At 37.8% G+C, this 18,815-nt stretch overlaps 1 protein-coding gene across 2 annotated transcripts in view; it reads left to right on the top strand.

The window, feature by feature from the left end:
• The window catches only part of SLC25A12 (solute carrier family 25 member 12), a 104,463-nt gene that overhangs the window by 46,769 nt on the left and 38,879 nt on the right, over window positions 1-18,815 (top strand). For both annotated transcript variants that reach the window (XM_030323707.2, XM_030323708.1), the window contains 4 exons: window positions 7,342-7,488; window positions 9,656-9,794; window positions 10,448-10,541; window positions 14,013-14,097. In XM_030323707.2, the coding sequence (XP_030179567.1) occupies window positions 7,342-7,488; window positions 9,656-9,794; window positions 10,448-10,541; window positions 14,013-14,097 (465 nt within the window). The remainder of the gene's footprint in view (window positions 1-7,341; window positions 7,489-9,655; window positions 9,795-10,447; window positions 10,542-14,012; window positions 14,098-18,815) is intronic.

Genomic DNA, 18,815 nt, shown 5'->3' with positions numbered 1-18,815 from the left:
GATATACTAACTGTACTACATAAACTGAGAGCTTTAGATATGGGTTTTTTTCCCCCTTTGTTTGCTTCTCATTTTGAAGTCATTAATTTTAATTTTTTAAACTTTTTATTTTTAAGGATTTCAAATATATTTAAAAATAGAATAGTGTAATGAACTTCCATGTACCCATCAACCAGCTTCAACAGTTATTAACTGTTGGCCCATCTTGTTTTGTCTGTACTCTTCACTGTGCTCCCTCCTGGATCATTTGGAAGCCAATCCCAAACACTGTATATAGTTTTATCTGCAACTTTAACTATGTATCTTTTTTTTTTTTTAACGTTTATTTATTTTTCAGACAGAGAGAGGCAGAGCATGAACAGGGGAGGGGCAGAGAGAGAGGGAGACACAGAATCTGAAACAGTCTCCAGGCTCTGAGCTGTCAGCACAGAGCCTGACGTAGGGCTCGAACTCACGGACCGTGAGATCATGACCTGAGCCGAAGTCGGACGCTTAACCGACCAAGCCACCCAGGCGCCCCTAACTATGTATCTTTAAAAGATACATAGGAGCCCTCCGATTGCTGACCTAATAGAAAATAGAAAATCTGTTCTTCCAGTATTACTCTTGCAATGAGGATTCTGCTCTGTCTTATTAATATAAAAGTTCACATTTTCTTCAGTATTGAGTGTCATTAATGAGGCTTCGTCATGTCCATGGCTGCCACTGGATATTTCTGAAAAACGAAGACGTACATGGGAGAAGACAAAGGTGTAACAAAGACATAGAGAAGGAGGGAAAAAGTAGTGAGTAAGGGAAAACATATAAGATAAGGAGAGGACCTATGTCTATTTCTGATGCTGCTTAGGAACATCCTTTCTGTGGGGGAATACTTTCAATCATATTTTAAGGTTGAAATAAAGACCTAAAATTCCTGCTTCATTTGAAGGATGATAGGGTTGGAGCTGAGGTGATAGGAAGATGGAGTGAGTAGGCAGAATGATGAAAGTAGAAGAAGACAGAATTTGCAAATATGTGGAGATTATGTAACACGCTCCCGAATAATTCATGGATCATAGAATAAAAGGAACGTTAAAAAAAAATATCTTGAGACAAATTAAAATGAAAACACAACATACCAAAATGTATGGGATACAGCAAAAGCAGTTCTGAGAGAGAAGTTTCTAATGATAAACACCTACATTAAAAAAAAAAAAAAAATCTCGAACTATCTTTACACCTCAAGGAACTAGAAGAAGAATAAACTAAGGATAAAGTCAGCAGAAGGAAGAAAATAACAAAAGTTATAGCAGAAATAAATGAAATATAATGTCTAGGGAGACAACAGAAAATATAAAACTAAGAGCTGTTTTTTTTTTAAGATATACAAAATTGACAGATCTTTACCTAGACTGAGAAAAAAACACATAGAAATGAAAGACACATTACAATTAATAAGAGAAATGCTAAGGATCATAAGAAACTTCTGTGAACATTTATATACCAACAAATGAGGTAACCTAGAAGAAATGGATAAATTCCTAGAAACATATCCAGTCTACCAATTCTGAATCATGAAGAAATAAAAAATCTAAACAGACCAATTACTAGTAAGGAGATTGAATCAGTAATTAAAAATCTCCCAACAGAGAAAAGTATAGGACCAGATGGCTTCCCTGGTGAATACTACCAAACAACTAAAGAAGAGTTAATACCAGTCTTTCTCAAATTTATCCAAAAAGTACAAGAGGAGGGTACATTTCTTCCAGATTCATTTTACAAGACCAGTATTAATCCTAATACCAAAGCCAGACAAGGACACTGCAAGAAAAGGAAATTACAGGTCAGTATTCCTGATGAAGGTAGATGCAAATAGTCTCAACGAAATATTAGTAAACTGAATTTAATAGTACATTAAAAGGATCATGTACCATGATCAAATGGGATTTATTCCTGGAATGCAAGGATGGTTTAGCATATGCAAATCATTAAATGTGATACATCACTTTAACAAAATGAAGAATAAAAATCATATCATCTCAGTAGATACAGATACAGAAAAAGCATTTGGAAAAATTCATTATCCTTTCATGATAAAAAATGCTTAGCGGGGCACCTGGGAGGCTCAGTTGGTTAAGCATCTGACTTTGGCTCAGGTCATGATCTCGCAGTCTGTGGGTTCAAGCCCCGTGTCGAGCTCTGGGCTGACAGCTCAGAGCCTGGAGCCTGCTTCGGATTCTGTGTCTCCCTCTCTCTCTGCCTCTCCCCTGCTCGTGTTCTGTCTCTCTCTCTTGCTCTCTCAAAAATAAATAAACATTAAACAAATTTTTAAATGTTTAGCAAGGGGTGGGGTGCCTGGGTGGTTCTGTCGGTTAAGTGTCCAACTTCAGCTCAGGTCATGATCTCACAGTTTGTGAGTTTGAGTCCCATGTGGGGCTCTGTTCTGACAGCTCAGAGCCTGGACCCTGCTTCGGATTCTGTCTCCCTCTTTCTCTGCCTCTCCCCACTTGAATGTGCTCTCTCTCTCTCGCTCTCTCTCGCTCTCTTTCTCTAAGATAAGTAAACATTAAAAAAGAAATTAAAAATAATGCTTAGCAAGGTGTGCCTGGGTTGCTCAGTCAGTTAAGGATCCAACTCTTGATCTTGGCTCAGGTCATGATACAGTTTGTGAGACTGAGCCCCATGTTGGACTGTGCACTGGCAGCACAGAACCTGCTTGGGATTCTCTGTCTCTGCCCCTACACTCCCCCCTCTCAAAATAAATAAGCATTAAAAAAATATTTAAAAAGTGCCTAGCAAATTAGATATAGATGGAACATACCTCAACAAAATAAAGGCCATATATGACAAGCCCATAGCTCACATCATGCTCAACAGAGAACAGCCGAAAGCTTTTACTCAAAGACCAGGAGCAAAACAAGGATGCATATTCTTACCACTTTTATTCAAAAAAGTACTAGAAGCTTTAGCCAGAGAAATTAGTCAAGAAAAAGAAGTAAAAGACATCCAAATTAGAAGGAAAAAATAAAATTGTCCCTTTTTGCAGATGACATATTAGATATAGAAAACCCTTAAAGACTACGCACACACACATGCACACAAACCCATCAAAAACTGTTAGAACTAATAAATGACTTAAAGTTTCAGGGTACACAATCAAAAACAGTTGCACTTCTATACATTAGCAATGAACTACTGAAAAGAGAAATTAAGAAAATCCCATTTATAGAATATCAAAAAGGATAAAATACTTGAGAATATATTTTACCAAGGAAGTGAAAAATCTGGTCACTAAAAACTGTAAGATGTTGATGAAAGAAGTTAAGACACAAATAAATGGGAAGATATTCCATGTTCATGGATTTGAAGAATTAATATTGTTAAAATGTAATACCCAAAGTGATCTATAGATTCAATACAGTCACTATCAAAATTCCAGTGGGCCTTTTCACTGAGATAGAAAAAACAGTCCTAAAATTTGTATGGAACCGCAAAAGAACCCAAATAGCCAAGGCAATTTTGAGAAGAACAAAGCTGGAGACATCACATTTTTAAAATTCAAATTATGAAGCTATAGTATTCAAAACAGTATGGTATTGTCAAAAACAGACACATAGATCAGTGGAACAGAAAGAGAATCCAGAAATAAACCCATGCATATATGATCATTCATTTTTGACAAAGGAGTTAAGAATATACAATGGAGAAAGGGTGGTCTTTTCAATAAATGGTGTTGGGAAAACTGGATATCCATATGCAAACGAATGAAACTTGACTCCTATCTTATACCAGACAGAAAAAACAACTGAAAATAGATTAAAAACTTGAACATAAGACCTGAAACTTTAAACTCCTAGAAGAAAACATAGTGGGTAAGTTCCTTGACTTCAGTCTTGGCAACGATTTTTTGAATTAGACACTGAAAACAAAGGCAGCATAAGCAAACATAAATGAGTGGGACCACATCAAACCAAAAAGCTACACAGTAAAGGACTCCATCAGCAAAATGAAAAGGCAGCCAATGGAATGGCAGAAAATATTTGCAAACCACATATCTAATAAGGGACTAATATCCAAAATATGTAGGGAACTTTACAACACAGTAACGTACACACATGCATATATATACACATATATATATATATATATATATATATGTGCGTACACACATGCATATATATATATATATGTGTGTATATATATATATGTATATATATGTGTATATATATATACACACACACACATATATATGTATATATATACAGAGACATATATATGTACATATATACATATGTATGTATCCCAGATACATACATATATACATATATATACACATACACACACACACACACACACACACACACATATATATATATATATATATATATAGGATGTGAACACTTTCAACTCCATAAGTTAATTAATTATAAAAACTAAAAATGGATAAGAGGCCTGAATAGACATTTTCCCAAAGAAGACATATAAATGGCCAGGAAGTATATGAGAAGTTGCTCAATCTCACTAATCACCAGGGATATGCAAATCCAAACCATAGTGAGATGTTACTTCATATTTGTTAGGATCTCTATTATCAAAAAAACCAGAGACAACAAATGCTGGCAAGGATATGGAGAAAAGGGAACCCTGTACATTGTTGGAAAGTAAATTGGTGCAGCCACTATGGAAAACAGTCTGGAGGTTCCTCAAGAAATTAAAAATAGAACCACCAGGTGATCCAGCAACCCCACTTCTGGGTATGTATGCAAAGGAAACAAAAATCACTATTTCAAAGAAATAGCTGTACTCCCATGTTTGTTGTACATAGAAACAACCTAAGTGTCCATTGAGAGGTGAATGAGTAAAGAAAAATGTGTGTGTATTCACACACAATAGAATATTGTTCACTCAAAAAAGGAAATCCTGCCATTTGCAATAACTCAGATGAACTTGGAGGGCATTATACTAAGTGAAATAAGCCAAAGAAAGACCTACTACAAGGGATTGCTTCTTTGTAGAACCTTAAAAAAAAGTTGAACACAGAAACAGAAAGAATAGTGGTTGACGGGCAGGGTGGGGGTGGGTGGGTAGGGGGGCGGAGGCTGGAAAAAGGATACAAACCTTCCATTATAACATGAATAAGGTCTGGGGATGTAATGTATATCATGGTTACTATGGGTAATAATACTGTGTTGTGTAATTAAAATTTGCTAAGGAAGTAGAACTTGAGTGTTCCTATAAAAAAAGGTAACTGAGGTGATGGATATGTTACTTAACTTGGTGGGACTCCTTTCCCAATGTATACATGTATCAAATCATGTTGCACACTTTTTATATATCACAATTTTGTCCCTTTTATCTCAATAGAGTTGAAATTTTAAAAAAGTAGGAGTAGGGTAAAAAAAAATAAAAAAAAAGTAGGAGTAGGGAAGAGACAACTTTGTCATATCATGCTGGTTGTTTATTTTGTACTCTTTCATATTTACCAATTGAGTTTTAGTTTCTCCACTTCTGTTGTCTTTTCAAAAAAAATCCAAACATTTAGATGTTGGGTGATAGATGTTAAAATACCTTAGATGTTTCCCTCAGTATTCTCATTTAATTTTTTTAAGACTATTGGAAGATTTAATAGGTTTGATATACTTGTCTCTAGCCTGCCAACCTGCTAAGAAAAAATATTTTTAAAACTTATTAAATAGCATACAAATAAAATCTAGAAAGCCACATAAAACAAATACGTAGTTTAATTAATTATAAGACAAACCTAAGATAATTTAAATGTCTTTGAATTACCAATGAACTATCACAAGCCCATAGGAAAATAAATTAGTAAAGTAATGAGACTTTTTCCAAAACTGTTAAAAAATTTTTTTTTAAATATTTATTTACTTAGAGCATGAGCAGGGGAGGCGCAGAGAGAGAGGGAGACATAGAGTCTGAAGCAGGCTCCAGTATGCCAGCCGTCAGCCCAGAGCTCGACATGGGACTCAAACTCACGAACCATGAGATCATGATCTGAACCAAAGTCAGATGCTCCACCAACTGAGCCACCTAGGCACCCCGCTACCAAAACTTTTAAATATCAGAAAAAGCAACATTGACTTGTAGGCTTGTATAAATATGGTAATGAAAATTGCAGTATTGTATCTGTGAATAGTATATATTTAGATATGAATATTATTTTTAGAGTTGCAAATAGTGTGAAAATGGCACCCAATAGCACCATTGTTATGTTGTGGTAACAGATTTATTTGGATTATGTCATAGGTCCTCAGAGCAGAAATGCTCCACTTTTCACTTTTGTATAGTATTCAGCATGTTACTGGCACGTTTTATTGTTTTTATTGATATCATTTATGACAAAATGTGACTGCTGAATAATTCAAAAGTTCAGTGATCTTCTGGATTATTTTACAGTTTATGAGTAACTGCTGCCCAAGCCAGACAGTGATAGCTGAACACTAGTTATCAGTTTGTTATTTATAACTTTCATGTTAGAATTACTAACTATTGCTCTTACCAGTCAGTAGACTTTCTCACTAAGTTCATGTTTTAAAAATTGTTTGAAAAATGGTGTCTAATTCATTGAGAGAGAAAAAGAGACCCTTTAATTACAGTATTACATTGAAATACTGAAAATGAATCTAAACTTTTTTAAGTTTGCTCATTTGAGAGAGAGAGTGCAAGTGGGCAAGGGGCAGAGAGAGAGAGAGAATCCCAAGCAGGCTCTGCGCTGTTAGTGCGGAGACTGACACACGGCTCAGTCCCACAAACCGTGAGATCGTGACCTGAGCCGAAAGCAAGAGTCTGGTGTTTGACTGAACCACCCAGGTACCCCAAATCTAAACTTTTATTTCAAAACGTACCCTTGGGAGACACTGGCAGCACAGAGCCTGCCTGAGATTCTCTCTCTTCCTTTCTCTCTCTCTGTGCCTCCTGCTTGCCATCCCCCCGCCCCCACTCTCCCTCTCTCTCTCTCTCTCTCTCTCAAATAAATAAACTTAAAAAAAAAGGTACCCTTGGATAAGAATGCCTTCAAGCAAGAAAGAATACATTTTAAAAGCTGAATTAAAACACTAAGAAGGGTTCAGTGTTGAAAACTTTTCAAGTGCATTAAGGTTTTTTTCCTCCTCCTCTTTCTTTATTGTCATGCTATGATTCATTCTTCCCGAGGAGTACTGTGTAGTACATTTTCAGGAAAACGTGCTTTTTAAAAGAAATTAAAAGTTTTGTTGTAAATTCAGAGCTATGCAGTGTTCATTTCTGTAGTAAGTGCATGCAAGGGAAGAATGTCCTCCTTTTTCAAAACATGCAGTTGGGATGTGCTTTAACCAATCTACTGTTCTATTTCTAACTTCCCTCTAGGAGCTGCAGCTGGAACATGCAAGACAAGCCTTTGCACTGAAAGACAAAAGCAAAAGTGGCATGATTTCTGGTCTGGATTTCAGTGACATCATGGTTACCATTCGGTCTCACATGCTCACTCCCTTTGTGGAGGAGAATTTAGTTTCAGTAAGTAGAAAGCAAGTACTTCAATTTTCTCTTTCCTTAACATTTTTGAACCATTGGGTCCTGGCTCGCCTCCTTGGACACACCTGACTGTCAACTATTCTAACTTAATGTTTGGTTGGTAGAAGGTAAACAGGTATGTGTAAGGGAGGTGGGAGTGCTGTGATGGTGAATAGTCTTTCCCGCATCAAGTTTTTTTCAGAGCCACCATCGTGCTCTCCTATATTTCTAAATTGTTTATTTCCATTTACAGAGTCCAGTGAAAGAAAACAAGGGAGTTTATAGACAGGGGTGTGCAATTACTTTTCCCAGTGGGCAGGGCAGTACTTTGCCCAGACACTGCTGCCTTCACCTTGGCCTTTTTCCATCCCACCAGGCTCCCAAAGCCTTGCTATAAAGATGGCTCCTTCCTTTGTTGCCTGCAGGGTGCTGTTTGCTAGAGGAATCATCACTGGCCTCTACACTGTTTTAATAACCATGGCCGTGGCAGAAGGTATGGAGGAAATATGTGGGCATCAGCCAATGTGGCTCCCTCCTCTCTCTGCCCCTTCACCTGTGCATTCAGTCTGCATGGACCAGACGGTTTTTTTGTTCTGTCAAACTGCTAATCTCTATAAAGTAATCATCTGGACCAATAGCAAACTGATGTCATTCACTTCCTCACAAAGAGTGCTGAAACTTTCCTCACTTACCAGTTCTCTTGTTCGTGCATTGTACTTATGTATAAGTTTTTGATTGCTGCTTGTTTTATATGGAGGGAAGCCAGTGAGTGCTTTTGTTGTTTCAGCTGAAGATCATTATCCCTGATTTAGACCGGGGTAGAAAGATCAACTTCTGTTCTTTTTCTTCAGTGAATTTGAACATGGAGCATGTCACTTTGTCCTACACATTTCACCTCCTTGACACCCATCTCCCACTCCCTGAACCCTTACCTCATACCCTAGCCAAAAAATGAGAGAAGGACAGAAAGAAAGGGAGAGAAGGAGGAAAGGGCGGGGGGGGGGGTGGGAGAAAGGAAAGAAAATCCTACAGAGGGGGACTCTCATTGCCTTGGAATGAGGGGACCCATTTAATCTTTTCCAATTGGGTTACATAGACCTATTATAGCTTCAACTTACCAAATGCCATTTCAGTCCCTGAAGGAATGTATTAAATAATTTGAGTTCTCCTTTTGGGTCACTGGCATCCAAATTCAAGCTAATACAGATATCATCTATATTTGGGTTAAGGCATTTATGTGAGGGATGGGTACATTTGCCCATCATTACCTACACTATTCTTAGTAGACCTTTGTGATTAAGGTCACACTGGTATTTCCATAAGTATTTCTTTGAGTTTTTATTAGAGAATGTTTTTAATCATATGGGTTCCTCTGACTCCTGGCTTAGAAATTAGGCTTTTGCAAACTATGAAAAATGTTCTCTTTTGAGTTTATATCCAAGTGGTGGGAAGAGGGAGAACTTACCTCTTCACCCTGCAGAGGTAATGAAGGCCAGATTGCCCCCCACCCCCATCACTCCCCAGGCACAAGAGAGCCTCTTTTGCACTGTTCCACTAAAGATGTAATTTATAGTGAATAAATGCTCCCTAGATTTTCTCTACATTTTTTGGAGTTTTTGGTAGTTGTACCTTTCGTGATGCAGATTCAGACTGTTAAATATCTTAATTATAGTAGTGGTCTTTAAAAAAAGAAAACAATTAGGAAAGTTGATATAGTGAAATAGTTTTAAAATATAAAGTTACCACTGGTTTTTGTGTATGGAAAAAAAGCAAGTTTAAAAAATACTCTGTATTGTACGTTGATGTTTGAATTATCCTAGACTAGCAAGAGTTCATAGTTGAGGATCTTGAAAATCCTGTTTAAATAACCATTATTTTTGATCTGTGATAATTGTATTTGTTGTTTCTGACCTTATAGGTAGATGAACCGTGAAGTCCAACTTCCAGATGTTGCTTTCTTCCTTAAAACCTAAATTACATAGACCTCCCTGAGGGCGTGAAATGCACTGAGTGTTTCAGTAGGATACTTTCTTTGTATTTATGGACTGGTTGTTAATCACTTTAATAATGAAGACTGCTTGGGATCTTCTTTGAGAAAAGTGTAGTGTCCTTAAACGTGTTTTATTTGTTTTTGCTTACTGTTTAAACTTTTCCTGTTGTCATTTCCTAGGCAGCTGGAGGCAGCATCTCACACCAGGTTAGCTTCTCCTACTTCAATGCATTTAACTCCTTACTGAATAACATGGAGCTTGTTCGTAAGATATATAGCACTTTAGCTGGCACAAGGAAAGATGTCGAAGTCACAAAGGGTAAGATTTCAAAACTGTGTATTGATTGGAATGTGCATTTTCACTTTTCTTTATCTAGGGCATGAAGCTGACCTAAGTTTACCACTCTGAAGCCAGATCTAGAGAGTGTGTTACGGTGTGCGTATGCTTCACTTGGGCGGTAGTGGTCTTCAAAAATCCAGGTGCATTTAATGGGGTGCTGGGGTCAGGAATAAAAAAGCAGCTCTGACAGTTTTGAAAAGAACCTTGGTCCAGTCTGTCACACCGGCTAGTGGCAGTGTGGCTGAAACTTGTTTGTACTAAGAGGGAGTTGTGGCAGAAAGATGGGCAAGCCTCCTCTTTTTGCTGTGTTGTAGTAGGGTGTTTTCGTTGATTGGAGAATAGCACGTCTTTTATCTTGTGACTCTGGAGACGAAAGCAAATAAACAAGATAAGAGAGAGGATTCTAAAGAGATTGTTTTATCTTTGAAATAAATTTGTTTTTGCTGGTTCCTTGTGTTAACATTTTATCTTTTGCCGGCTTTCAAACTTTCATAGTGGAACTTAGGTATTTAAATTCAGTTTTAGATTTTTAAAATAATTCTAAAATGCCTTTAGCTTTCAGAGGATAGTTGGTTAAACTAGAAGCATGTTAAGAATGTTTTAAGATTTTCAATTCTTTCTTTTTCTTCTAGAGGAGTTTGCCCAGAGTGCCATACGCTATGGACAAGTCACTCCACTAGAAATTGATATCCTCTACCAACTTGCAGACTTATATAATGCTACAGGGTAACTATTCCAATAATTCTTCATGATATTTATTATAGGACAGTTCCTGTAACATGTGAATCAGGGGTATGCTTTCAGTTCATTTTACAGTAGTTAATTCAGTCTACAAATTCCAAGAAAGAGAGAGAGGCCAAATGAGAAACGGGAGGAGGGAGAGACAGACGAAGACAGACGTTTAGGTTGGGGGGATGAATGAAGGGAAAGGGAGAGAGAGCAAGAGGGGAAAAGAGCAAGGAGGAGAAGAGAAAAGGAGGGAAGAGAGGGAGAGAGGGAGGTAAAAGAAGAGAGTAAGAGCTCATGGGACTTGTGAGAGGGAGATAGGGGACAGAAGACACACGAGAGTGAGAGGGAGTGAGAAGTAAGAGAGGAATGGGGAAAAGTTGATTTCACCTGGACTCGATTACATGTAAGAGATTTGTGAAAATTTGCCTACATTTATAAAGTAAACTGCAGTACATGTCCAGGTGTCTTATAATCTTTTTGGTTCATTCACAAATGGTCATTTTCACAGAACAGTATGTATCATTTTGTGTTGGAAGGTATCATTTCTTGAAATATGTTCGTGACGTTATCATTATGGTTATCATCATAGTCAAGCTCAGATATTTTATGCCTCCATTCTATTTTTTTTTTAATTTTTTAATGTTTATTTTGAGAGAGAGAGAGAGCACGTGCATGTGAGTGGGGGAAGGGCAGAGAAAGAGGGAGAGAGAGAGAATCCTAAGCAGGCTCTGCACTGGTAGTGCACTATGAGTGCAGAGCCCAACTCAGGACTCGATCTCATGAACCGTGAGATCATAACCTGAGATGAAATCAGTAGTCGGATGCTTATGTGACGGAGCCACCCAGGGACCCCTAATGCTTCCACTTTATAGACTAAAATAACCAAAGCACATTGACAGTTTTTGATTTGTGAAGTTCTTTTGTAAATCCAAAAGAAAAACCTTCATCTCTGGGCAGGATTTGTGGGATGCGGGACTTATGCTCTTATATTAGGTTGCAAGATTTTTTTAAATGTAGGAATATCCGAAAAATGGTTTTTGTCTTTGTTTTTGTTTTTAATATGAAATTTATTGTCAAATTGGTTTCCATACAACACCCAGTGCTTATCCCAAAAGGTGCCCTCCTCAATACCCATCATCCACCCTGCCCTCTCTCCCACCCCCCATCAACCCTCAGTTTATTCTCAGTTTTTAAGAGTCTCTTATGTTTTGGCTCCCTCCCTCTCTAACCTCTTTTTTTTTTCCTCCTTCCCCTCCCCCATGGTCTTCTGTTAAGTTTCTCAGGATCCACATAAGAGTGAAAACATATGGTATCTGTCTTTCTCTGTATGACTTAATTTCACTTAGCATAACACTCTCCAGTTCCATCCATGTTGCTACAAAAGGCCATATTTATTCTTTCTCATTGCCACGTAGTATTCCATTGTGTATATAAACGAAAAATGGGTTTTAACCCTAGAGCTGAGGACTATTAGAATCTGGGTATATATGGGTGATTTATTATTGCCTTTATGCTACATAATGAATTATTGGTCTGGAGATGATACTAAAAATGCCATCCAGTCTTTGGTGATTGACATGAAATATCAGGCCATGTCTCATTCATCTAGAATTCACATTTTTAGCAGAGGTTCTGTGCCACCTTTATAAGATAATAAATGGTTTCAGAAAATGCTTTTCAAAACTAGATCTGAAGTGATGTACCTGGTTCATGGAATGTACTTATTTTTAAGTAAATTTTTTGGAAACAGTAGTGCAGGGTTCAAAACTCAGAGCTTAAAAGAGCATGCTGTAAAAAAGTATCTCTTCTATCCTTGTGCCTTTCCTTAAAGGCAACCAGTATTCATCGGTTTTGTATTTGTCCTTCTCAAGATACTTTGTACCTATGCATTAAATATGTACCCTAAAGGAATACACTTAGTATGTATGAACTGTCAATGTCTATACTTTACTTCTAACAAGGATTAGTTCTTTACTTTTAGTGTCTACCATTGGAGTATTATTAAATTTGTGTAGTACATATTATTTTTCTGAGATCTTTTGCTTTTTGTTGTGGGATCCTGGGTTTGGAGATTTTTTTCCTCACTAAGATGATCTGAGTGAATAGAGAAATACTACTTTATTTTACTATTATGTTTATTTTAGAGCGTGAGCAGGGGAGAGGGGCGGAGGGAGAGAGGGAGAGAGGGAGAGAAGGAGAGAGGGAGGGAGGGAGGGAGGGGGAGAGAGAGAGAGAGAGAGAGAGAGAGAAAGAGAGAAAGAGAATCTTAAGCAGGTTCCATGCTCAGCACCAAGCCCGACACAGGGGCTCCATCCCACAACCCTGGGATCATGACCTGAGCTGAAATCAAGAGTCAGATGCTCAACTGACCGAGCCACCTAGGCGCCCCAAGAAATACTACTTTTATTTTATTTATTTTTTTTTTTTAATTTTTTTTTCCAACTTTTATTTATTTTTGGGACAGAGAGAGACAGAGCATGAACGGGGGAGGGGCAGAGAGAGAGGGAGACACAGAATCGGAAACAGGCTCCAGGCTCTGAGCCATCAGCCCAGAGCCTGACGCGGGGCTCGAACTCACGGACCGCGAGATCGTGACCTGACTGAAGTCGGACGCTTAACCGACTGCGCCACCCAGGCGCCCCGAAATACTACTTTTAAAGCATTGTTCTTGGGGTGCCTGGTGGCTCAGTCAGCTAAGCATCCGACTTAAGTTCAGGTCATGATCTTGAGGTCCGTGGGTTTGAGCTGTGAGTCAGGCTCTGTGCTGACAGCTCAGAGCTTGGAGCCTGCTTTGGATTCTATGTCTCCCTTTCTTTCTGCCCCCCCACCCCCCCCACTCACACTCTGTCTTTCAAAAAATGAATAAACATTAAAAAAATTTTTTTTAGGGGCACCTGGGTGGCGCAGTCGGTTAAGCGTCCGACTTCAGCCAGGTCACGATCTCGCAGTCTGTGAGTTCGAGCCCCGCGTCAGGCTCTGGGCTGATGGCTCAGAGCCTGGAGCCTGTTTCCGATTCTGTGTCTCCCTCTCTCTCTGCCCCTCCCCCGTTCATGCTCTGTCTCTCTCTGTCCCAAAAATAAATAAACGTTGAAAAAAAAAAATTAAAAAAAAAAATTTTTTTTAAAGCATGCTTCTTGGGGCACCTGGGTGGCTGAGTCATTTAAGCCTCTGATTTTGGCTCAGGTCATGATCTTTTGGTTCGTGGGTTCAAGCTCTGCACTGGGCACTGTGCTGTCAGCTCGGAGCCTGGAGCCTGCCTTGGATTCTGTGTCTTCCTCTCTCCCTCTGCCCCTCCCCTGCTCATGCTCTGTCTCTCTCTCTCTGTCTCTCAAAAATGAATAAAAAGGTTAAAAAAATAAAAAAGCCTGGTTCTTTTCCCGTCTTCTTTTTTTCTGAAGAAATATGATCTTGGTATGAGGAGTTTGTTGGTGTCTAACAGTTTTTTCTTTCCCATATTTTTGCCTGAAGGCGCTTGACTTTGGCAGATATTGAGAGAATAGCTCCGTTGGCTGAGGGAGCCTTACCTTACAACCTGGCAGAACTTCAGAGACAGGTAGGAGGAGTCTCATAAATAGAATCACCTTCAAAAATGCTGAAATAGTATGTACATGACAAGCCTAAAGTTCCTGAATGCTATGAAAATTAAAAACTGTCCAGAAAAAGTCTCTACTTAGCTCAAAGATTACAACTGTTATTCCCACCCTTATGGACTATTTTTATGGGGACCTAAATTTATGTTTGTGTTTTTTTCTTTATTAAGATAAGGGAAATAAGAGTGCAGACATACACGGGCTTGACTCCTCCCTAGAACTAGCAGTCTTCCTTTCACTTGTGTGGTGACACTTAAAGATTAGTGTTAAGTTCACTTTGAAAAATTAGACTGATATTTATAGGGCTTGAAAAATCAAAACATTCTTCTAATGAAGTACATCTTTCACTGAGATCATGCTTTATAGATTACAATAATAACACAGGAAAACTATATAAGTAATGAGCCAGAAAGACAACCTTGAATATTACTACATTTTTTAAATAAAATATTAGCAGTTTTTCCTAAAGGATGATTTAAACAATAGCTTCTGAGTCCCATAAAGTTAATACAGTCCCATTTCTGATTACAAAAATACTACCTCAGTGGGAAAATAAACCCCATGATATTACATGGAAGAGTACAATGGCACAGTTATTTTTCTTTTCTTTTCTTTTTAAGTCTTGTTTTAAATTGAAACTTTCACTTCTGTGGCACTTGGAGGAGGCCCCAGTTGTAGTTATGGTCACATGGCTTTGTGTGTGGGGTGAGGGTTAGGAGGGCTCCTCCCTGTCACCCGCTATTTCCCTGCTGTCATAGACAATGCTTGTGTGCCACATGATTCCTGAGGAGACTTGTGCCGTATGAGACGTTGAAAGGGTGTGGGGAGATAGGGAAGAAGACAGGAAAAAAAGGAGAGAGAGAAAACACTAAATGGGCATGCCACAGAAAGAGCCCAAGTCTGTTTTTTCTTCATTGCTGCCACATAGGTGAATAGCCACATGTGCTAGTAAAAGATCAAGGCATGTTAAGTGTGGTTCACTTTGGGAAATTTTGGTAGGAAATTTTTCTTCTACTTGTGCTCCATGAAATGATGTTTCTGCTTCTAAAGCTAATTAGGATTTCTAGTTCTACTTTTCATAATAAATAAGAATGTTTGTAGTCAGGTAAGTAGATTGAAAATGGAAAATTTTGCTTTTATATCTACATTTTATGTTAATACTTTGTTTGGAGTGTAACAAAGCTTTCTGTAGATTAAGATATATCTGTAACTCCTTACAATTTAGCTTCTTTAGTAGCAAAGAATTCTTACCTGCTGCCATCAAAGTTTATTTCCACTGTACGTTCTCAGGTCCTTAAAAAATAGATGGATTTATTCCAATTCATTGATTCATAATAAAATTTAATAAAATTGTTAAATGGTTGAGATATTGAAACATTTAAAGAGCTTAGTGAATTTAATTTTACATTTTGTGGTATACATTTATGAAAATTTGCTCTAGAAATTTGAAAAAGTTGCATTTCAAAAGATATTTTTCAGTATTATGTGTCTATAAATAGCTTATAACATTACTATATTTCCTATGCTGTACTTTTCATCTCTGTGACGGATTTAGTTTATAACTGGAAGTTTATACCTCTTAATCCCCTTTATTTTGCATCCCCCCCCCCCCCCCCGCCCTACACATTCCCTCTGGCAACCATTATTTACAACAGCCAAGATATGGAAGTAACCCAAGTGTCCACCAGTAGATGAATGGATGAGAAAGATGTGGTACACACACACACAAATATTACTCAGCCATAAAAAAGAATGAGATCTTGCCAATTGTGACACCTTGGATGGACCTAGAGGGTATTAATGCTAAGTGAAATAGGTCCAAGAAAGACAAGTATCATCTGATTTTACTTACCTGTGGTATCAAAAAAACAAAACGAACACAAAACCCACCAACTCTTAAATCTTATTTTGTAAGGCCAAGAATATTGAATTCAAATTCAGGTGTGATTTACTGGCAAAAGAATTTTGTTAATTTATTTTCCCTAGCCTTATTTTTCCAACCGTACATCTCAGTAGGTATTAAAATCTAGCTCTTTTCTCCCCCACCTCGTATAGTCAGTATAAAAATCTTCAGCTTTTCCTTTTCTTCTCTCCATTAATAGTATGCTGTTTTGAAGAGGTAGCTCTCTTCATTGGATTGACATACTACCTGAAGTAGTGTGGTTTGGGCACATAGCTTGACTTGTGGCATGATCTTGCTCTAGGTCATTCTCATTTATAGATTGAGGTATGTTCAACAACAAAAGCAGAAGAATTTTCTGCTACCCAAATGAGGTCTCAAGTCATTTCCTATCATACACATGTGCTTAGGGAACAGGTTAAAAATCAGTTAAGATTCTCAACTCTTATTTTGCTTTGAAAAACACTTAATTAATTTTGTTAAATATCACCTTCATGATCATAATCATAACTTAAGGGAAAGTGCCTTTTCCTTTGGCCCATTTGCTCACGGTAGGCGATCTTAGTGTTGAGTATTTTCTTTCAGTCTAAATGCTAAAAATTCAGTACACAGTCATTAACAGGCATGACAGCTACAGTAGCGTTCTACTTATGAATATTCATGAAGTGAAATCCATAGCATTAATTACATTAATTTACATACCTGAATACAAGTGAACCATAAGTTACAGTGATAGCTAAGCTTGAGAAAAACTTACTGACCATATTGTATTTAAAAAAATAAATAAATGCTATTTAATAAGGGCAGAGGCCAAAAGGCATTTGCGTATTTGGGTGTTTATAGTTAGAGATGTTTTTAGCTAAGAATTAAAACACACTGTAATCCTTCAGTTTTCATAGGATTTTGTAGGGCTTATAAACATTAAAAAATTAGTTTTTAAGTGCTTATTTAATTTTGAGAGAGAGAGAGCAACAGAACACAAGCGAGGGAGGGGCAAAGAGAGAGGGAGACAGAATCCAAAGTAGGCTCCAGGCTCTGAGCTGTCAGCACAGAGCCTGACATGGGACTTGAACTCACAAACCGTGAGATCATGACCTGAGCTGAAATTGGATTCTTCACTGACTGATCCATAAACATTTTGTAAAGGAAGAGAGAGGGTAAAGAAAATATATGTGATGAACACAGGAGAGGCTTTTTATATTAATAAAAAATAGTGGTAATTTTATTCTTTTTTGGGATCATAGCCCTTATTTGAGTTTTAGTTCAACATATTTTTTTGAAAGGAGACATGATTGAAAATAATAAATCTATGAGAACGAGGCCTGTTTTCACCCAGTTTTGTAATTGAGAAATTCCATTTTGGGATAAAGTTTTATGTGCATGTTTTTAGAAGTTAAAAATATTTTTGCTGTCCAAGAAACAGACTCTTAACTTATCTTTACCTTGAAGACACACACTGTGTTTTCCACTGTGCTATCTTTGAAACAGAGTATTAGAAGTAACTGGTTAGCCTTGCTTTGTTCAATCAATGTTTAAAAAACTAACTGAACATAGTCAATATAATACGTTGAAGTGATAGCAAAAAGATTTTTGGCTTAGTAAATGAAAATAAAATTTTTTGAAAATTATTTTATACCATCTCATTCTTTTTGTTTTAAAAAATTTTTTTTTCAACGTTTATTTATTTTTGGGACAGAGAGAGACAGAGCATGAATGGGGGAGGGGCAGAGAGAGAGGGAGACACAGAATTGGAAACAGGCTCCAGGGCCTGAGCCATCAGCCCAGAGCCTGACGCGGGGCTCGAACTCACGGACCGCGAGATCGTGACCTGGCTGAAGTCGGACGCTTAACCGACTGCGCCACCCAGGTGCCCCTCTTTTTGTTTTTTAATGTTTATTTATTTTTGAGACAGACAGAGCATGAGTGGGGGAAGGGCAGAGAGAGAGGGAGACACAGAACCTGAAGCAGGTTCCAGGCTCCAAGCTGTCAGCACAGAGTCCCACGCGGGGCTTGAACTCACAAACTGCAAGATCATGACCTGAGCTGGAGTTGGACACTTAACTGACTGAGCTACCCAGGCACCTCTGATCTCATTCTTTTATAACTTTTACTTTTGTAGATGTTTACAATGTAATCGCTTCTTGCCCTTTTGGCTAAGATCAAGTGTACAATGCATATTGTGTGTAATTTAATAAAACCTATTACTTAGATTTATATAGATATTAGTACGATGGATCATGTATATAATTTATAAATGAAATCATAATCTTTGGTTGGCAGGAGTATTCATTCATAAACGGTTGTTGAAACTATTTACTTAAATAATGGTGGAGAATGCAGTGGGGTGACTAGGGCCACGGGTCTGCTTATTCCCCATCTCACTATGAGACCTTTATTGTCACTTGTCCTGTCCTTAGTATGGCCATCTTACCTTTAAATGCACAGTGGACTGACTGAGAAATTAGTACTTTGTGGTCTCACTGTGGGTTAGACCATCCTGATGGTCTCAAAGGGAGTTTATTTACAGAAGATTGAGAAACATTGGGCCCCCCAATGGCTGCATTAGAGCACAGGTCTTGAATGCTGCTTGGTAAAGTACTTTCACCCTTTGGGAGATAGTAAATCTCTGAACAGTCTAAAATTAGTGTTGTTATTGTAGTGATAAAGAGAACAAAAAGTAATTGTCTTTTTGGATGGCCCATTTGCTCTTCTATGAAAGAATCAAATTATGCTTATATTAAGGTTTTGTTAAAATATCCTACTCTTTCCCTTATTTGATTT

Source organism: Lynx canadensis, chromosome C1 (assembly GCF_007474595.2).
Source record: "Lynx canadensis isolate LIC74 chromosome C1, mLynCan4.pri.v2, whole genome shotgun sequence".
NCBI lineage: Eukaryota > Metazoa > Chordata > Mammalia > Carnivora > Felidae > Lynx > Lynx canadensis.
This window is presented reverse-complemented; position numbering and strand designations above follow the sequence as displayed.